Raw genomic sequence first — 17,447 nt, forward strand, 5'->3', positions numbered from 1 at the left:
ATATATATATATATGAATAACAAATGTGACTTAAAATTTACTTCCTGATGTAATGCTTTGAAATGGGCCTCTGTCTCTTTAAGAAGCTACTGCTCTTTCTGAAGCTCCGCCTCAGGAAGTCATCCCAACATGGCTCCTCTATTTATGCTTTAACAATGTTTTTACCAGTGTGGCTCTGAGCAGCAGCTCCTATAATGAGCTCAGTTCCACCAGGTGTTTGCTAATTACTGCTGGCTAGTCTGGAGGAGCTGAGTAGGGGAGGAGCTGCGCCTCGAAGGTGGAGCTAGGTCCACCCAGGCGTTTTGCACAGCTGAATGGTTGCCGTAGAGATAAACAGATCAAAGCAACACTCCATGGTTGTTTTTGATGATAGAAAAATATTAAAACATGAAGGAAAACTCAAAAAAGATGATTCGACATTTTATCGCCCCTTCAATCGTAGAAGTGACTCCATTTCAATGATGCTTTCCATCCAATCTTACTGAGTTATTTATCAGAAAATGCACAAAACTTTCAGCTTGCTGAAGAAATAACAGTTACATCGAATGTATATTTATATGGTTTAATGAGAATGGTCAGAGCTGTTTTATTTAACTTTGGTCAAATTAAAGTAATCCATAGGAATGTGTCTGTTTTCGCTCAAGCAGCTCATTACTAAACAACCCACAGGTGGGTCTGTTTCCGCGAGGGAAGCTGGACGTGAATGATTTATGAGTATGTAAATAAGACTGTTGGACCGCTGAAGGACAGTGAAGAGCAAAGCTGGATAATCATCTGCACAAACATAATATTCGGCTGTCAGAGCTGCCATTCACATTACTCTCCAGTTTACACCTCTAATAAACCTCCAGGGAGAGTTGATACGATCTAAATAAACTTCTTATACCACGGAGGCTGAAATCTGGAAGACAATGGAGGCATTTATCATTCTGAAGCTGAGTTGCTGACTAAAATAAGTTGCTTAGATTATCTGTGAAACTCCCTCAAATGACCTTTAACAGAAATAGAAATTATAGAAATTAATAGATATTAATAGATCAGATTGTGTTTTCATAATCAGATCCTTAAATGTGTTTTAAAAAAAGGAGTAGTGAATACTTTAACCTCTCTCTAAAAATGTTTTTAATCATTTTAATAGTTAAAATGTCAAATATTACTGTCAACAGATGCAAACAGTGAAACAAGCTGCAAACACAGGAATGATGCAAACTCTAAACCACACAAGCAAAAATATGCAACAGAAAAAAGCAAAAAACAAAGACAAAATGCTACAACCACAAGAAAATACAAGTAAAAGTGTTAAGGCCATTAATTTTGAGATTAGCCTAAGAATTTTTTGGAAAAACCTTCTGAGATTGAGAAGTTAAGAATTTACTCAAAGAAAACTCAGATATCTGGAGATTAACTTCTGAAATTTTCTGGAAAAAAAAAATTCTGAATTGCACCAGTCGAGATTTTTTCCAAATATTTTTCTATAGAATTTCTTAGATGAATCTCAAAATTTCTGATTTTTTTTCTCACAGATGTTTGACTGTTGAAACTCAAAAATTCCCTTTTTTTCCCCATAAAAGTTTTGGAATGTCTTCCAGCACATTCCCAACTTTTTGGAGCTCAGAAATGGTCTTGTATTTCCAAAAATACCTCTGAGCTTCTTCTGAAATTGTCTTCTTTTTTTGTCGGAAATTCACTGCTCTTCCATCTAGAATGGCCCTAATGTTCCTCTGCGAAAAAGGAAACTGCAGCAAAAACAACAGCAAGAATAAAATGCTACTAAGTTGCTCCACAAAACCAAAGTCCTCCAGACCACCAGGGGGAGTCGACCACAGAAGCATGTGGGAACAAACCTCAGTAAAAACTGAAGGAAGGAAGAAAATGTGTTTTATACTTCAAATATTTTTTCAAACTTTCTGTGTTTTATAATATTAAAGAACAGCAGCAGGTCTACATTGGTAATATTATTGTGTGACTCGACAAAGAAATGCTCAATGCGTTGATGAAAAATTAAGAAGTTTCAGATGAAAATCATTTGGCAGAAAAAAAGCTGATTGTATAAAAAACCAAACAAAACCAAAAAAAAAAAAAACAGGTTGAAAATCAGGGAAGAGAATTAAAGGGCCCAATTGGTCGTGTTTTGCCCTTGGGCCTTAAAATAAATAAATACGGCCCTGTTTGAACTTTAACCATTCACTTTTACAGATTCCTCTTTCTTTGTTTTATTTTGTTTTATCACTTTCCTGCTTTCAGTCTGTACAGCTCATGGTACAATTCAATAAACATGCATGTTCATATTCACCTGGATCAGAAAGTCATTTTTAACCCTCATTTTTATTCAATAAACTTTCAATTAAAGCTAAATGAAAGGATCCTCTGCTTATTTTTCTGGTTTTGTTTGAAACAGAAAACCAGAATTTAAGGATTTTGAAGAATAAAACACAAACATGTTTGTACTATAGAAAGAAACACAAAAACTAAAAGAGTTCAGCAGGTAAGAATACCTTTAAAAGCTAACCGGATCTGTTAAGTGCAACATTTCATCAAGAGATCTTGACTGCTGCAATCATTTTTTTCCAATAATATTTTCCTCCTCAGACCTGATAAGATCTCATTACACAACCAGAGATGGATATCTGTGATGTAAGTAATCACTCCCAGCTGCGCTGCTAACAAGTCCCGCGCTGGTGCTGCACTGATATTTGATGTGCTCCTTAATGGACTTTAAGAGTCGCTCAATTTGTTGCTTCCATAATTGCACAGAAGATGAATGCAGACCTGTTTGATCCATTACCGATCGATTTTCCAATCAGGGATCCTGTCAGAGAGAAATATAAATCAAAGAAGGAGCGACTACAGCTGGCTGAAGCTCTAAAAAACTGACTGCTGAACAGCAATCATCAACTAACAGCTCGTCTTAAATATTCCTGCAATTTTTTTTATTGAAATACACTTTTATTCTTTCCTCTTATGTTCAGTTACAGTAAACATTACATCACAAACCAGTAAATAATATTCTGAATTGAATAGCTCCAGATTATCGTCCTGCCATTCAGCGTTATTTAATTTACATCCCACTGCCTGTGCTTTCACAGACTCTTACTTTATTGCTCCGCTCTGAAAAATATATTTGGCTTTAAAAATAGACACAAATGTCCAGAAAAGTGATTTTAACATTGTTATTATTCCAGATCCAGCAGATTGGGACGTGTAACTCCCTCACTGCATAAAAACGCCGTCATTGATCTGCTTTGTGACAAAACGAAACAAAACGATATAGAGAAGATTTATTGACATCAATACAGAAATAATTTTTAAAAATTAGGAATAACTGGAGTCAGAAATAGTAACAGAACAAAAATGGAACAAAATGGGTCACTAGAGAGAGAGCAAGTGATCTGGCAAAGAGTGACAGAAACTGGCTGGCTCATAAATACTGAGGAGGTGATTAGTGGAACTACACATGGAAAAACTACAACTAAACAAAAGAAAACAACTAAAATATGAAACCCAGAACTCAAACTCAAATCAAAGTTTATTTGTGCAGCACATTTCAGCAACAGGGCAATTCAAAGAGTTAAATCATAAAAACATGAAAACAAAATAAATCATGATACAGGCACCAACTGTGGCTGCGTGATTATGGCAGCTAATATTATTTCCTGAGCTGGTGGGAGAATATTGAATATGAGGGTCCTAGAATTGGACCTTGGGGTTCACCATGTGACTTTCTGCTGTTGGTCGTCCAGTAGGAGCGAGGACGTCAACAACTCGATGCTCTGCTGAGTTTCCTTAGAAACTTTTTAATTCCTTTGAATAATTAATTTAACTTACTGTACCATTTGATAACTTGGATTAATTTAGTAAAGTGCCTCAAGTTGGCATTTATTGTGAATTGGCGATATATAAATTAACTGAACTGAGCATAACAATAAAGAATGGATTCACCAGAAGATTAAACGTCTTGAATCTGAGTAGATCTGAAGAAACGTGTTTAACTCATTAACTGCGTTTTCATTACAAATGTGCACAAATCTTTATCTATATTCTGCTGTCGAAAAACAAAATCACATTCTCACAATTGTGATGTTTCCATTAAAAAATAAATAAATAAATAAATCACACTAACTGAGTGAATACACTTATTCAGAAGGGTTATGGATTCAACATGCTGGAATGATGAACAACTTTCTATGAACTGTGTGATGCTGTGAGAGATCTGGTGGAGGCAGCTGCATTGTCTCAAAAAACAAAAACAATCCATCATCCTTCTACCACTTCCTCTTGTATTCTTCGTCGTTTCTGCCAGTAATAACATCCGGTTGTTGATCACATGACTGGAGTAAAGTGAAAACAGTTTCCAAACGCAGTTTTGGGAATTACATCTCATCCTAGTGCAAAACACAAAACGAAAAACTTAAAAAATGAAATAAAATAAAAGATAAATTTGGCTAATTCTAATGGCAACTCAGCTGATCTCATTGTTTTTTATTTTTTTCTCCTTACTTTTATTTTTATCTTTAGCAAACTCCAAACTGTGCAGGAAAAAGCATCCGTATGGATCTGCAGCTGCTGAAACATTTCATCAGACAGCTGTGAAACAAAGAGCAGGTAGAGAAATGACTGATCGGCTGACGGAGACTCATTGGCAGCCGTCACTTTGATGAATTACTGCGCTGCGGAAAACACGGTGCTCTCTGATTACAGCCGCTGCCTTTTACAGCCTGTGAACAACCCGGGATGAACTCTGCACTGTGTGCGGCTTGCTCCCTCAAATTGCCCTGCAGGGATTGCTTGCAGTGGATGTTGCCAGTTTAGTTTCGATGCTAATCCACAATCAGAGCCACCCAAAAAAAAAAAAAAAAAGTATTCATCCGCAGGAAGCGGCTCAGTGTCCTGCGCTGCTCGTAAAAACTGCGACTCGTTCATATGTACCATGCTGGTGACAGGAGTGAACATTTTCTCTGTCCTGAGGCTCCGTTTGTGACAAGATGCGCTGAATAATTTAAGGCGATAAAGGCCACAATATATTTTTTATGTAGCAAAAATGAGATTGTGGGTGTTTTGTTTAATAAAACATAATGGAACAAGAGAGAAGGTTGGGCCGACTCGAAGAATGGAGCTGTTTTATTGGAAAAGTCGTTTCAAAGGAGCAGATTTTATAGCTTTAACTTGTCACTGCGTGTAAAAGATTGTGTTTGGCTTGTGATTAAACTAGACTCTGGAGCTTCTTACTAAACAGCTCAAACGGTTTAAAATGCCTCACATTAAACCTGGAACAACGTGTTAACAAAATACACTATTAGTCTTATAAACTAAACCTATAAATTACTGAACGTGGTTGTATTTAAAGCAAGGCTGTTGTTAACGAAAACTAAGGAAATGACAAAAACTAAAACTTAGAAACAACTGAAATAAATAAAAAATATACTGGAGAAAAAGTAACTGCAACTATATCTTGCGTTTATCAAACGAACGAAAACATGCTACAATTATAGGTATAATACCATTCATTTTCGAGTTTCGATCCGATGTGACATTGATTTTCCCCGACACAAGCAGTTTACGTCAACTGTGGCAAATTACGGCACTCCTGCTCTTGGCGGCACAAACGCTAATCCGAAAAATGGCGGCAGCAAAAGCTGTGAAAATCCCTCCACCAAATTCAGTTGAATACGTTTTTTTAAAGGTGTCTTCTGTTGAGTGTTCATTACTGCATAATCACAACCTGTTTGAATTCTGAACCTAAAATTTAACTGAAGTATGAAAAAACTGGACTACTAATTTATCTAATAAAAATTAAAGTAAAACTAAATATTTAACTCATAGAAACTAGCAAACACACTCTAAAACTTAAGTTTAAGTAAGAATTTAACAAAAAAAGTCACAACAAACCAAAGTATAATGAAAAATCCAAAACTATTGTAAACCCATTTGAAGGTAAAAATGAACTTGAAAAAGGTCAAGAGCAACAGAAAGTGCATTTGGAGTCGGACTGGTTGCTTTAAGGAACAAATCCCCATGGTGCAAATTTCAACTGAGTCATAAATCAAAATGTGACACAAAGCAACTTGAACTCTGACAACATATTTCTCCAGAAAACTAAAAATAGAAGAAATTCAGGTTCAGCCACAGAAGATGAACATTTAAAACCCTCAGAGCATTTTCTCTCCTGATTTTTTAGGATCCAGAAAGTTTCCACGTGTCTGTTTGGGAGGCAGCATGTCGACTGGAGCCATCCGTCATGATCAAAGTCCAATCTACATCCTGTGGCCACGAGTCGAAGGCAGAGACTGAAAGAACGAGATTAGGGAGAGAAGAGGCAGAACTGCTTCCTGATAAGGTGAGGCAGTCAGTCATCTGTGAATGGTTCAGAGTAAAGTTGCTGCACTGAAATGAACTAAATAATGAGGATGGAGCATCATGTCTGAACTCCTGCAAAGTGGAACATTTAAGGTATGAGATGCTGCTGCTCCGAAACTGAGGTTTGACTTTTTCATATATCAGATGCCAAGAAAGTCCACAGAATATTTAAAAAATTTCATAACCCAACAGAAAAACTGCAGCCTCACTCAAGTATCTCTACTATTTAATGCTTTAAGTGAGAAAAATATGAGACAGAGTCGCCCTCTTGTGGTCAAAACCAAGAATGATAAAAACAAATCAAACATCAAATCTCAAACTGTTTGTGTTCTCCATTTTAATATTTACATCAGGATTAAATTGGATTTTTTACAAATATTAGAGAGAAGTATGAGAAAACTGCAGGAGAATTTGACCCAGTTTCAGCTCAATTCATCACTTCTCTGCCAGTGTTTATTGCCTGTCTTATTGATCAAATCATCAATAAAATATCAAAGATTAAATGATTATTTCTTGGTTTTCTCCTTGTATTGCCTCTGAAGCAGATTTTAGTTTAACATTTTTGAGCAATAAACAACTGAAGTCATAAACTAAAGCAAATTCAGTGGAAATTAAGTAGAATTACTGTCTGCAAATTTAAGCAATAACTATATTAAACTCCATCTCAGTAAAGAGAAAACAAACTGATGTTAAAAGTATTTCTTTTATTTTGCATCATTAATATACAGGAAGTAGAGTCCTGTAATTCCCAAAGTCAGGGTCACAAATTACCAGAAATCATAAAAAAAAAATTTAAGACATAATTGTTGGATTATTAGTTCTTATGATTTTATAAGAATGAAACTGAAAATGTTTGTTTACTAATATCTCCTGGACAACTTCAGTAAAAAAAACAAAACAAAAAAACAAACAATGTATTTAATTATATATTTATATAAACTTCAATATCAATCTGGAAAAAGAAAAGAAAATACAGATAAATCTTAGGAAAACCATCCCAGTTCACTAATGGGACTGAATCTCATTATCAGAGGATTATTCTATTAATGATTCTTTATAAACCCAGTAAAGATGTACCTCCAGGTTATAAATCGTCAGATCAGCTGCTTCACTGGTGGTGAAAACAAAGAAACATGTTTTTATGGCGATATTGGCCCAGAGTTTTTGTTTCTGATCCAAACCTTCTCAACAAAGCGACAGCAGCTCGTCTATGTCTGCGACGTCTCACCTGTGTGAGTTTTGGTGTGAGCTCTCAGTTCGGTGCTGCTGCTGAATTTTTTCCCACACGTGTCGCAGTCGAACGGTTTCTCCCCGGTGTGCCTCCTCACGTGATCCTTCATCTGGTGCAGGCGGATGAATCTCTTCCCGCAGTGCTCGCAGGCGTGAGGTTTGTCGCCCGTGTGCGACATCATGTGTCGCTTCAGCTTCGAGGCGTTGACGAACTTGTTGCCGCACAAGCGGCAGACGTACGGCCGCTCGCCCGAGTGCGCCCTCCGGTGGCACAGCAGGGTGTTGCTGTGTTTGAACTTCTCGCCGCAGATTTTGCAGGCGTGCGGTTTCTCGTCCGTGTGGATGGTCACGTGCCTCCTGAAAGCCGACGGGTCGGCCATGCTTTTTCCGCAGACGTTGCAGAGGTACAGCTTCTTGTCGCCGTGGGTTCTCGTGTGGAGTTTAAGGTGGTCGCTTCGTCTGAACGTTTTCCCGCAAGTCTTGCAAGCGTGCGCCTTCGTCCCGGCGTGGGTTCTCATGTGGACTTCCAAAGACAGACGGAGCCGGAAGATTTGTCCACAGCTTTTGCAGGAAAGCGGCTTCCTGCCCGTGTGAGTCCTCATGTGGCGATCCAAACCGAGCTTCGTTAGAGCCTGGCCACAAATGTCGCAGAAGCTCGCCTTTGCCCTGCAGAGGTTCTTCTTCCTGGAGGCGTCGGGTTTCAGAGACTCTGGATCAGACTGACTCTCCACACTCTTCAGCTGTACCTGCTGTCCCTGTTTGCTGGTGCAGGGCACTTCCTGGTCTTCCTCCTTAATGGGTGTTGCCTCTGGATAATCCTCTTCCTCTTTTATAATCTTCTCATCAGAAGTGGGACTCCTCTCCTCGTTAGAAAGCTGCTCATCAGGCACAAACTTCTCTTCTTCTTCTTTAATGTCACGTTGTTCCCGAAGGTCTAAAAAAAAGGGACAAGAAAATTCAGTCATTCAAGTATCTTCAAAGATTATTGTGGACAGTGATGCTGTGGGCAGGAAGGATTTCCAATAGCAGTCGGTCTTGCATTGATTGTGAGGAGGCCTCTGACTGAAGACTGTTGCTGTGTGACAGCCTCATGACCACCATGACACGCTAACGGCTCGACATCCAGGCAGCAGAGACGATATTCCGCAGTAACAGGTCCTGGATCACATGATTAGCTGTTAGCATCTCTGCTAATCCACCTCCTTTGCTTTTGCAGTTCCTCTTTGAACAGGAGGATTATGATAAAATTGACTTGTTTTGAGCTTTGTATCATTTCTTTGATCAAACCAAAACAGTTCAGCCTCAAATAGAGGGAAAGTAGTTTCCAATGAGTGGAAAATGTTTGGGTGGCGGCAAAACATTATTGAAGGTTAGCTAAAAAGTGAAGCTAATCATGGAAGGAAAGCTAATCTTCTAGGATAATCTACATTAGCGTGCTGCTGTTTTTGTTTCGCTAATTCACTGTAGCTAGCGTTAACGGTGCTGCTGAGGCCTTTTAGTGTGAAGCTGGTTTTTCTTTGTTTTTATTCTGATGCCGTTTAAACAATGGTTTGATGTTTTCCTGTGAATGTCCTAACACGCACACCGTACTCCTCAGCAACTCCCCAAGCAAGGTTAACGTGCAAGGAGGGATTGGAGAGAAATATGAAGGAGAAGGTGAGCTCTTATGGAGTTCCTTTCTGCTTCTGAAGGAAACCAAATGTTGTCAAAGCCACGTGATTTGTTGATCACGATGAGAGGAATAAACACAGTGAAAGCCTTGCAGGTAAATGAATCTGTTCCCATTATGGAGCGGGAACAGATGACCTCAGCCCCGAAACCAACTAAATTCTGGTTTCAGTTCATCACCAAAGAACAGACGTGACATATTTTCCCTACCTGCTCTCTGCGCATCGAACTCGGACTTCATAACATCGATCATCTTCTGCTGAAGACGGCTCTGCTCCTCACACCGAACCACGGTGTCTTCACACGCAGAAAGCACTTCTTCCCCGGCCGCCGCCAGCCGCTGCGTCAGAAACTCCCTGAAGCCGCGAAGAGCCGCCATTACGGCCGCAAAACAAGCCGCAAAGCTAAGCAAACTGTCTGCACACAAGCTAACAGCAGCCCCAAACCAATGTTCGCATTGTTTCTCTGTCGGTTCTACTGATTCTTCTTCTTCTGAACAGTGAACCTCATGGCGCCCTGCCGCCACCAACTGGTGAGGAGGGGTATTGTCTTCGTCAGGCCAGTTAGAGCGCTGCGAAAATAATGCATGAAAAAGCTGCTTTATTTGGTAATTGAATTGAAAAAAAAATATTTTAAAAAACGTTGATGTGTTGATCAATGTCATGTCGTTGATATAGTTGAACGTTTGTTTCTGATTATTCTGGCATAATAGAGACCCAAACATTAGTTAATGAACAAAGGATTCTTGTAAAAATGATACATTTTGATCCACAGAATGGCCAGCTGTAAGACGGCCAGTCACAAAGGTTACTTGGCAAAGATGGTTGTTCATAAAGTCAAATATTAAATAAAAACATGTATTGATCCCAAAGGAAAAGTCGATTTTGTTGTGACTCATATGATTCAAGTTTCATAAAGATTTCTTTTGTAAATGTTGATGGTTATGGGCAGGAGAGATCTCCTTCATACAGGAACTGTATTTTAATCAGGAAGGCAAAATCGCCTGATGTTGATTTATTTGGTACTTGAAATCAAAAAGGAAAGAAAAAACACTGGTTAATCTCACAGAGACTGGTATAGTTCAATGTTTATTTCTGTTTATTTAAATTATTCTGGCATAGCCAAAATGTAGATATCAAAAATTAGAATAGCAAATAATTGTTTTATTCTAGTAAAGTGATGTATATTAATTTTAAGCGTCGCCTCCAGGATCCACAGTCGTCCCCCGAACAGAAAAGCCTCATTTATGGACTTGTTGATCCAAGTGGCCGCTTCTGATGACCAACAAATACTGGAAATAAACAGAGAAGTAGCAGCAACAGGGAAGCATGGTGGTGGCAGCATCATGCTGTGGAAATGCCTTTGAGCGGCGGTACGTCCTGGAAGGTTTCCGAAGGCAAAGGGACGTTGATGCAGAACAACTTCAGCAAGTCCTGTAAACAAACTGTTAGAACGACGGAGGAGATTTAATAAGGCATCGACTGCAAGAGCTGCAGAAATAAGTTCACAGACAACCGGGCAGGTATTCTGGAGAGGGCAAAGCAACACAGAGGTCATAGTTTGAGACATAAGAAAAAAATGTTCAACATAAATAAAAAACCAAATGACGCTGTCCACATGTGCACTAAGAAAAGCAGCTAAAAGGATGAAATGCACCTTTATGTGAATGTTAAAGAAAGGTCACTAATTAAACATGAGCTTTAAAAAAAATCCCACTTAAGCAGAATAAAAGACAAATGCACAAAGTTTTCGTTTTAACGGTTAAAGAATCATGATCAAATCAATAAATGTAAAAATCTGTGCGCAATGGCAAGACCAAAAGAAAACTCTGGGAAAACAAATAAAAATGATGACCTCAAAATAAACAATTTCCCAAAAAATCTTGTTGAATTATAGATGGACTGTTTTGTTTTAGCGAGTGAAGGTGATCAATCAGATCACAGACAAAGAAAAGCTAAGCAGTAAGATTACTCAGTTGTTTTTATTTGGTATTTAGGAAGAGCAAAGACTGATTTGTTAGATTTGTGACTCAGAAAGCGGCTTGAGTCCGCAGTCAGTCCTCCGTGTTGACCAAATGTGTGAAGGAAGAGAGGACTGCTCCGGAGAAATGAGCCCTGACCGGCTTATTCACCGACAGCGTCCGTGTGTTTACTGGCAGCAAAAAGCTCGCCCGTAGCGATCCAACAAAAGGCTCTAGCGCGATATTTTCACCTGTACTATGCTCCAACATGCCTCTGCTAACGGAAATAACAGATTTATAGTTTGTGTGAAGCGATTTTATGTATTTTAGGAGACGAAATGTGTAGAAAACCCGGCGCTCGCTGCCGAAAATCACAGCGTGTGTGACAGGTCCGAAGGGTCCTGGGAGGAAAAGAGAAAGTCCTGCGAACCAAACCAGAGGTTAGTGTTCAGACAGGAGGGTTTTCTTCCGGTTACCTTAAGATTCACGTGCCAAGGGTTGAATTAGTTTGTGATTTTGATCGTAAAACGAAGCGGAGAAAACACAAGTGTGGCCATGTTTGAGGCAGCAGCAGAGCGCGCGGGCTGAGTTGTCTCTTCACGGTTCTCATGGATGTTATAAGTGCCGCCTCCTGCTCTGAGCCGGACACGTTGAGAGGAAGATTGAGTGAGAAAGATGGCAGAAGAAGCTCCAGCAGCGGTGAAAGCCCCGGCGAAAGCTCCGAAGAAGAAGTCCGCTCCCCGGGCCAAGAAGGACGGACCCAGCCTGTCCAAGCTGATCGTGGCCGCCGTGGCCGACTCGAAGGAGCGCAAGGGAGTTTCTCTGGCGGCGCTGAAGAAGGTGCTGGCCGGGAAGGGCGTGGATGTGGCCAAGGCCAACAAGCGCATCAACACGGCCGTCACCAAGCTGGTGACCGGAGGAACCCTGAGCCAGACGAAAGGCACCGGGGCCTCCGGCTCGTTCAAGCTCGCCAAGAAGGAGCCCAAAGCGGCCAAGCCGGCCAAGAAGGTGGTGAAGAAGAAGGCTCCGGCCAAGGCCAAGAAGCCCGCCGCCAAGAAGGCCAGCACCCCCAAGAAACCCGCCGCCAAGAAAGCGGCGGCAGCGGCCAAGAAGTCCCCGAAGAAGGCCCCGGCCAAGAAAGCCGCCGCGGCCGCCAAAAAGGTGCCCAAGAAGAGCCCCAAGAAGGCCGCCGCCGCCGCCAAGAAGCCGAAGGCCGCCAAGAAGCCCGCGGCCAAGAAAGCGCCAGCCAAAAAGCCCGCAGCCAAGAAGGCCAAGAAGTGAACATCTGCCCCCAACACTGCTTCATGCACCAAAGGCTCTTTTCAGAGCCACCACCTCCACGCATTAAGGCATCGTTCCTCACGCTGTGTAGTTACTCCATGCTGCACTTGGAACAATGTTGTATAGAAGCAGCAATCTTACAAATAGGTGACGATGTTAAATGTAAGTAACAATGTAACAAAATTTATCCAACATTGTCACATATTAGTAGCAAATTTGTAACATTTCTCACTGGGTTCAACTGCTTACAATGTTGCATTTTACTCTATCGCAACTCAGTCCAGTTCAACTAGTGGGATTTTCACCTACAAACGATTTTACTCTTGATTGCAAAAAAATGGATCTGCTTTCATTCAGCTCACGGTAACATGCACGATGAAATTATGACTCATCCCATGGATCAGCACCACAGTGAACAGTTTTCATTAAATTATTGTTTTTACTTTTTTTTTTTTTTTACAGAGGAGCATGTAAAGTACTGATACAATCAGATTACTGAGCCCGTCTTCATTTATATTCACTTCTTAGCTGTTGGCCAGATCACTGAACCTTTTGAAATGAAAAGAACTGATTTAATTTTCACAGACATGAATCTGGATCCGTTTTACTGAGATTGTGCACATATATTATATAATGATTGATGTCCTCAATCATTTTAATACTGAGCATTGCAGTTAAAAAGCAAAGCATTTTGTAATAAGGATCCGTCGATCGAAAATCCAACTTTGTTTTCCCTGAAACTGTAAACGCCTCCTCTTTTGTTAGTTAGATTTCCATGGCGCTTTATTTTGAAATTTCAAATCTAACCAATAGCCGAGTCCGCTGCGTTTCACTACGTCAGCAATGTGAGCCAATCAGAAGCTCCCTCGCGCCCCCAGCGTCCTTATAAAGCCCCGCCGCCCGCCCGGAGCATTCATCCGTTCACCAGTGCAAAACGTGAAGCAGAAAAGCGAGTAAGCGCGATGGCCCGAACCAAGCAGACCGCCCGTAAGTCCACCGGAGGGAAGGCGCCCAGGAAGCAGCTGGCCACCAAGGCCGCCCGCAAGAGCGCCCCGGCCACCGGCGGAGTGAAGAAGCCTCACCGCTACAGGCCCGGTACCGTGGCTCTGCGAGAGATCCGCCGCTACCAGAAATCCACCGAGCTGCTCATCCGCAAGCTGCCCTTCCAGCGCCTGGTGCGAGAGATCGCCCAGGACTTCAAGACCGACCTGCGCTTCCAGAGCTCCGCCGTCATGGCTCTGCAGGAGGCCAGCGAGGCCTACCTGGTGGGTCTCTTCGAGGACACCAACCTGTGCGCCATCCACGCCAAGAGGGTCACCATCATGCCCAAAGACATCCAGCTGGCCCGCCGCATCCGCGGAGAGAGGGCTTAAGAAAACTCACCCGGCCTCCACACGGAACCAACGGCTCTTTTAAGAGCCACCGACGTGCCGACAAGGACAAACTTCCTGCTTTGTACTGACGACATTTAGCCGAAGCTGTCTACACACACCAACATGATGCACTTCAGTAAAACATTTACAGCATTATATCTGGACAGGGGAAACGAGCCTCCTCTGTAATAAACGAGAACACGAATCGCTGCAATTGCTGCCACCTACTGGCGCTGTTAAAACACAGTAATTATCCACTCGGACTGAAGAACAAACTCTCCTTCATCCATTAGGAAAACAGAATTGATTTAACCGCCTAATTCAGCTGCTTGCTTCACTCTACGTCACTTTAAAAGACACAAACCCGCCCACTTTAAAAATCTGCATTTAATTTTTATAAACGAACTCAACAATAAGGCAAGGAGAACTTCACTAAAACCTTGCAAATAAACCAAGCTGCGGCATTTTCAGGACTAGATGTCGTTATACCTGGACTGAAACACTGGCTTCAGCATGGATATCACATTATTTAACATGACAATAGGAAGACTACAACAACATTGATTTCAACATATGTAGAACTGGATCAACATCTGGAGATCTTTCATTTAGGGCGGATTTAAAAAGCGCCAAGAGCTAAGAAATATTTACAAAGCTTAACATCACTGGAGTTATAAAGCTCTCCAGGTTAAAATCTGATGTATAAAATGAGTTTGTTCACCTTCAGGAAACCTGCTATGCACCCGAAGTAGGGCAAAACAGTAAGGGCTTAAGCCTTTTATTTTAGACGGTTAAAGTGAAATGAACACAAGCAAAGGTTCCGATCAGACAGGCTTTTCTCTAGGTCCATTTGTGTGGCCCTTAAAAGGGCCGTTGTTGTGTTGGTGGCAAGCGGCAGGTTTACTTGGAGCTGGTGTACTTTGTGACCGCCTTGGTGCCCTCGGACACGGCGTGCTTGGCCAGTTCTCCGGGCAGCAGGAGGCGCACGGCCGTCTGGATCTCCCTGGAGGTGATGGTGGAGCGCTTGTTGTAGTGAGCCAGGCGGGACGCCTCGGAGGCGATGCGCTCGAAGATGTCGTTGACGAAGGAGTTCATGATGCTCATGGCCTTGGACGAGATACCGGTGTCGGGGTGGACCTGCTTCAGCACCTTGTACACGTAGATGGCGTAGCTCTCCTTCCTGGTCTTTCTCTTCTTCTTGCCTCCTTTGCCGGCCGTCTTGGTCACGGCTTTCTTGGAGCCCTTCTTGGGCGCAGACTTGGCGGGTTCGGGCATCCTCACGACTTCCTGGGAAACAGGGACAGCGAATGAAGTGCGCAGGCGCAGGGACGCCTCTTATGCAGGCTGCACGCTAATCTCACTGTGCCGTCGCCTCGATCTCATTGGCTCAGCTCGTCACGCGCTCCAAGCGGCCGTTGGCTGTCGCGTCTCTGTTGTCTGAGCCCTGCTTCGGCTTCTCCGGTTCACGACTTCATCACCGGCCGCTTTCTACCCGTCATTGCCGACCTGGGGACTCAAATGCTTCAACTCGCTTACGGCTGTATTTGTATCCTCGCTCGCCTCTGATATAAAACAGAGCTGAAATATTTAAACATCACCGGATAACGACATCTGAAAGCACTTCCTAAAGTCACATTTTCCTCTTACTGATGGCTCACAGTTGGCTTTGACGTGGTCACAGCACTACGCCAAACTAAAACACAACCAAAAGTTCACTGAGACAGTGACATGGTAAATTAAAGTCATACAAAAATATATATATAAAACGTCCACTGGCTAATCCAAGACTTTACTAATAATCTCAAGGAGCCTCTTGACTTAAACTGGCCTTTTAGGCCTCCAGCTTGTCTCAAATCATGCATGATGCGATATAAAACACATAAACTACATTTATTTAGTCATGTTCAGATGCAAATATGATGTTAATGTAGCTTTTGTAGAGGGTTGGTTATAATGACGTCAGGTGAGTTTATTGAACAGGTTTATGGCAGAAAGTTTATTTCTCAAGAATTTCACGAGGAGCTCCAGGAAATCAGGCAGAGAATACAAAATCTGTTAGAGCTGGAGGCCGGGGGGCCGAATCTGGCCCGCCACAGCTTTTTATGTGGCCCCTTAGGCTCCAGATTACATCAATTAGTCCCTCCAGTTATTCACAAATCTGCAAAATTCATACAAAATCCACACAAAATCAACAGATCCCCACATTTCCTGATTCTTAATGAAAATTCTTCTTGAAATTGTCTGAAAACACTGGGTTTAACCCTTGTGCGTGAGAGGACTGAGGCAAATGATACAAGTTTTATGTGTGTGGGGTCGGTTGGACCCCATTTCTGGACACAAAGGTTAAGTGACTGCTGCCTCAGCCCTACTTGATGTCAAGCTATTGTCCGTGACCAATATGGCGAGTAATAACAGTTACATTTAGCATCATATACTAGCAAAAACAAACCACAGGCATTCACAAAATCCTGGACGGGCTGGTCAGTGTGACGAGATGTTCAATATTTGATTTGAAGAAACTGACACAAACAGCCTTCATTGATATTTTAACAGCTTAGTGGGTTTTTTACATTCTGGCACAACCGGCCCTTTAAGAACATTCAGGTTTTTGATACGGCCCGAAATGAAAAGCCCCTGCATCCGGTCAGTCCAAACAAACAAGCCACATCTGATTATTTCAAGTGTTGTTAATAGACCAGTGTAAAACGGAGGAAGCATGTCTTGAGAAGTGTGGGTGGCTCTTAAAAGAGCCGTTGTTTGTTTTGTTTGTTTGTGGTCGGGTCAGATTTAGCCTCCGAAGCCGTACAGGGTGCGGCCCTGCCTCTTCAGGGCGTACACCACGTCCATGGCGGTCACAGTCTTCCTCTTGGCGTGCTCCGTGTACGTCACGGCGTCACGGATCACGTTCTCCAGGAACACCTTCAACACGCCGCGGGTCTCCTCGTAGATCAGGCCGGAGATACGCTTGACTCCGCCGCGGCGAGCCAGGCGGCGGATGGCGGGCTTGGTGATGCCCTGGATGTTATCGCGGAGGACTTTACGGTGCCGCTTGGCGCCGCCCTTCCCGAGTCCCTTGCCTCCCTTTCCACGGCCACTCATGATTCTCTCGTTGTGAGTCGATGACGATACACTGACCCCGGAAGGCTGAGCGTCCGGATTTAAATACATGTCGCGGACCTAAGTGACGACAGTCGACCAGACACGTTTCTACTTCCGCCTCAAGTTGCCAACTTCCAGCGGACACATTTCCGCTCAGAGAATTGGATTGGAAAATAAAACACCGTCAAACTAGGAAGTACCTGCGGAGTTGTCACGTCTCAAAGTCTCCTCGTGATTTCATGTGGAAATAAAAGCAACATAGAAACAAAACAAAAATTAATTTGACCGCAATAAATCCCAATTGTCTGTTTTCCTCTCATCAACCAACCAACAGTTCCAACCTTCTCAAAATTATTAGGAACCGTCCAGTAAAATTACTGCATTTTGCCTACTTTGAAGCAGCAAACTTGTGGCCGTCTTTTGAAATTAGCAAACATGTTGAAAAAGTACATAACTTGCTAAAATTATGACATGTGAATTTC

The 17,447-nt window shown here is 42.2% G+C and overlaps 5 protein-coding genes across 5 annotated transcripts; 2 read left to right on the forward strand and 3 right to left on the reverse strand.

Moving 5' to 3' along the window:
* Positions 1-7,257: 7,257 nt before the first annotated feature.
* LOC106953106 (gastrula zinc finger protein XlCGF17.1-like) lies at positions 7,258-9,729 on the reverse strand. The gene is made up of 2 exons (XM_015041661.1): positions 9,463-9,729; positions 7,258-8,518 (listed from the first exon to the last, which is right to left on the reverse strand). The coding sequence occupies exons 1-2, from the start codon at positions 9,629-9,631 to the stop codon at positions 7,563-7,565; spliced, it is 1,125 nt and encodes a 374-aa protein (XP_014897147.1). The 5' UTR covers positions 9,632-9,729; the 3' UTR covers positions 7,258-7,562.
* A 175-nt stretch (positions 9,730-9,904) lies between these two features.
* On the forward strand, positions 9,905-12,831 carry LOC106953107 (histone H1-like). Its single transcript, XM_015041663.1, has one exon. It carries the CDS (start codon positions 11,888-11,890, stop codon positions 12,491-12,493), a length of 606 nt encoding a protein of 201 aa, XP_014897149.1. The 5' UTR covers positions 9,905-11,887; the 3' UTR covers positions 12,494-12,831.
* Positions 12,832-12,918: 87 nt separating this feature from the next.
* Positions 12,919-14,543, forward strand: LOC106953108 (histone H3). Its single transcript, XM_015041664.1, has one exon. It carries the CDS (start codon positions 13,456-13,458, stop codon positions 13,864-13,866), a length of 411 nt encoding a protein of 136 aa, XP_014897150.1. The 5' UTR covers positions 12,919-13,455; the 3' UTR covers positions 13,867-14,543.
* Positions 14,544-14,632: 89 nt separating this feature from the next.
* On the reverse strand, positions 14,633-15,373 carry LOC106953110 (histone H2B 1/2-like). Its single transcript, XM_015041666.1, has one exon. The coding sequence runs from the start codon at positions 15,139-15,141 to the stop codon at positions 14,767-14,769; it is 375 nt and encodes a 124-aa protein (XP_014897152.1). The 5' UTR covers positions 15,142-15,373; the 3' UTR covers positions 14,633-14,766.
* A 1,246-nt stretch (positions 15,374-16,619) lies between these two features.
* Positions 16,620-17,439, reverse strand: LOC106953109 (histone H4-like). Its single transcript, XM_015041665.1, has one exon. The coding sequence runs from the start codon at positions 17,032-17,034 to the stop codon at positions 16,654-16,656; it is 381 nt and encodes a 126-aa protein (XP_014897151.1). The 5' UTR covers positions 17,035-17,439; the 3' UTR covers positions 16,620-16,653.
* Positions 17,440-17,447: the final 8 nt, after the last annotated feature.

This window comes from Poecilia latipinna, unplaced genomic scaffold, assembly GCF_001443285.1.
Source record: "Poecilia latipinna isolate Pla-1442-1.1 unplaced genomic scaffold, P_latipinna-1.0 Scaffold560, whole genome shotgun sequence".
Classification (NCBI taxonomy): Eukaryota; Metazoa; Chordata; class Actinopteri; order Cyprinodontiformes; family Poeciliidae; genus Poecilia; species Poecilia latipinna.

Coding starts and splice junctions, on each gene's coding strand:
- LOC106953110 (XM_015041666.1), bottom strand. CDS start 15,141: ATGCCCGAACCCGCCAAGTCTGCGCCCAAGAAGGGCTCCAAGAAAGCC.
- LOC106953109 (XM_015041665.1), bottom strand. CDS start 17,034: ATGTATTTAAATCCGGACGCTCAGCCTTCCGGGGTCAGTGTATCGTCA.
- LOC106953107 (XM_015041663.1), top strand. CDS start 11,888: ATGGCAGAAGAAGCTCCAGCAGCGGTGAAAGCCCCGGCGAAAGCTCCG.
- LOC106953108 (XM_015041664.1), top strand. CDS start 13,456: ATGGCCCGAACCAAGCAGACCGCCCGTAAGTCCACCGGAGGGAAGGCG.
- LOC106953106 (XM_015041661.1), bottom strand. CDS start 9,631: ATGGCGGCTCTTCGCGGCTTCAGGGAGTTTCTGACGCAGCGGCTGGCG. Junction 8,519..9,462: donor GTTCGATGCGCAGAGAGCAG/GTAGGGAAAATA, acceptor CCTTTTTTTTAG/ACCTTCGGGAACAACGTGAC.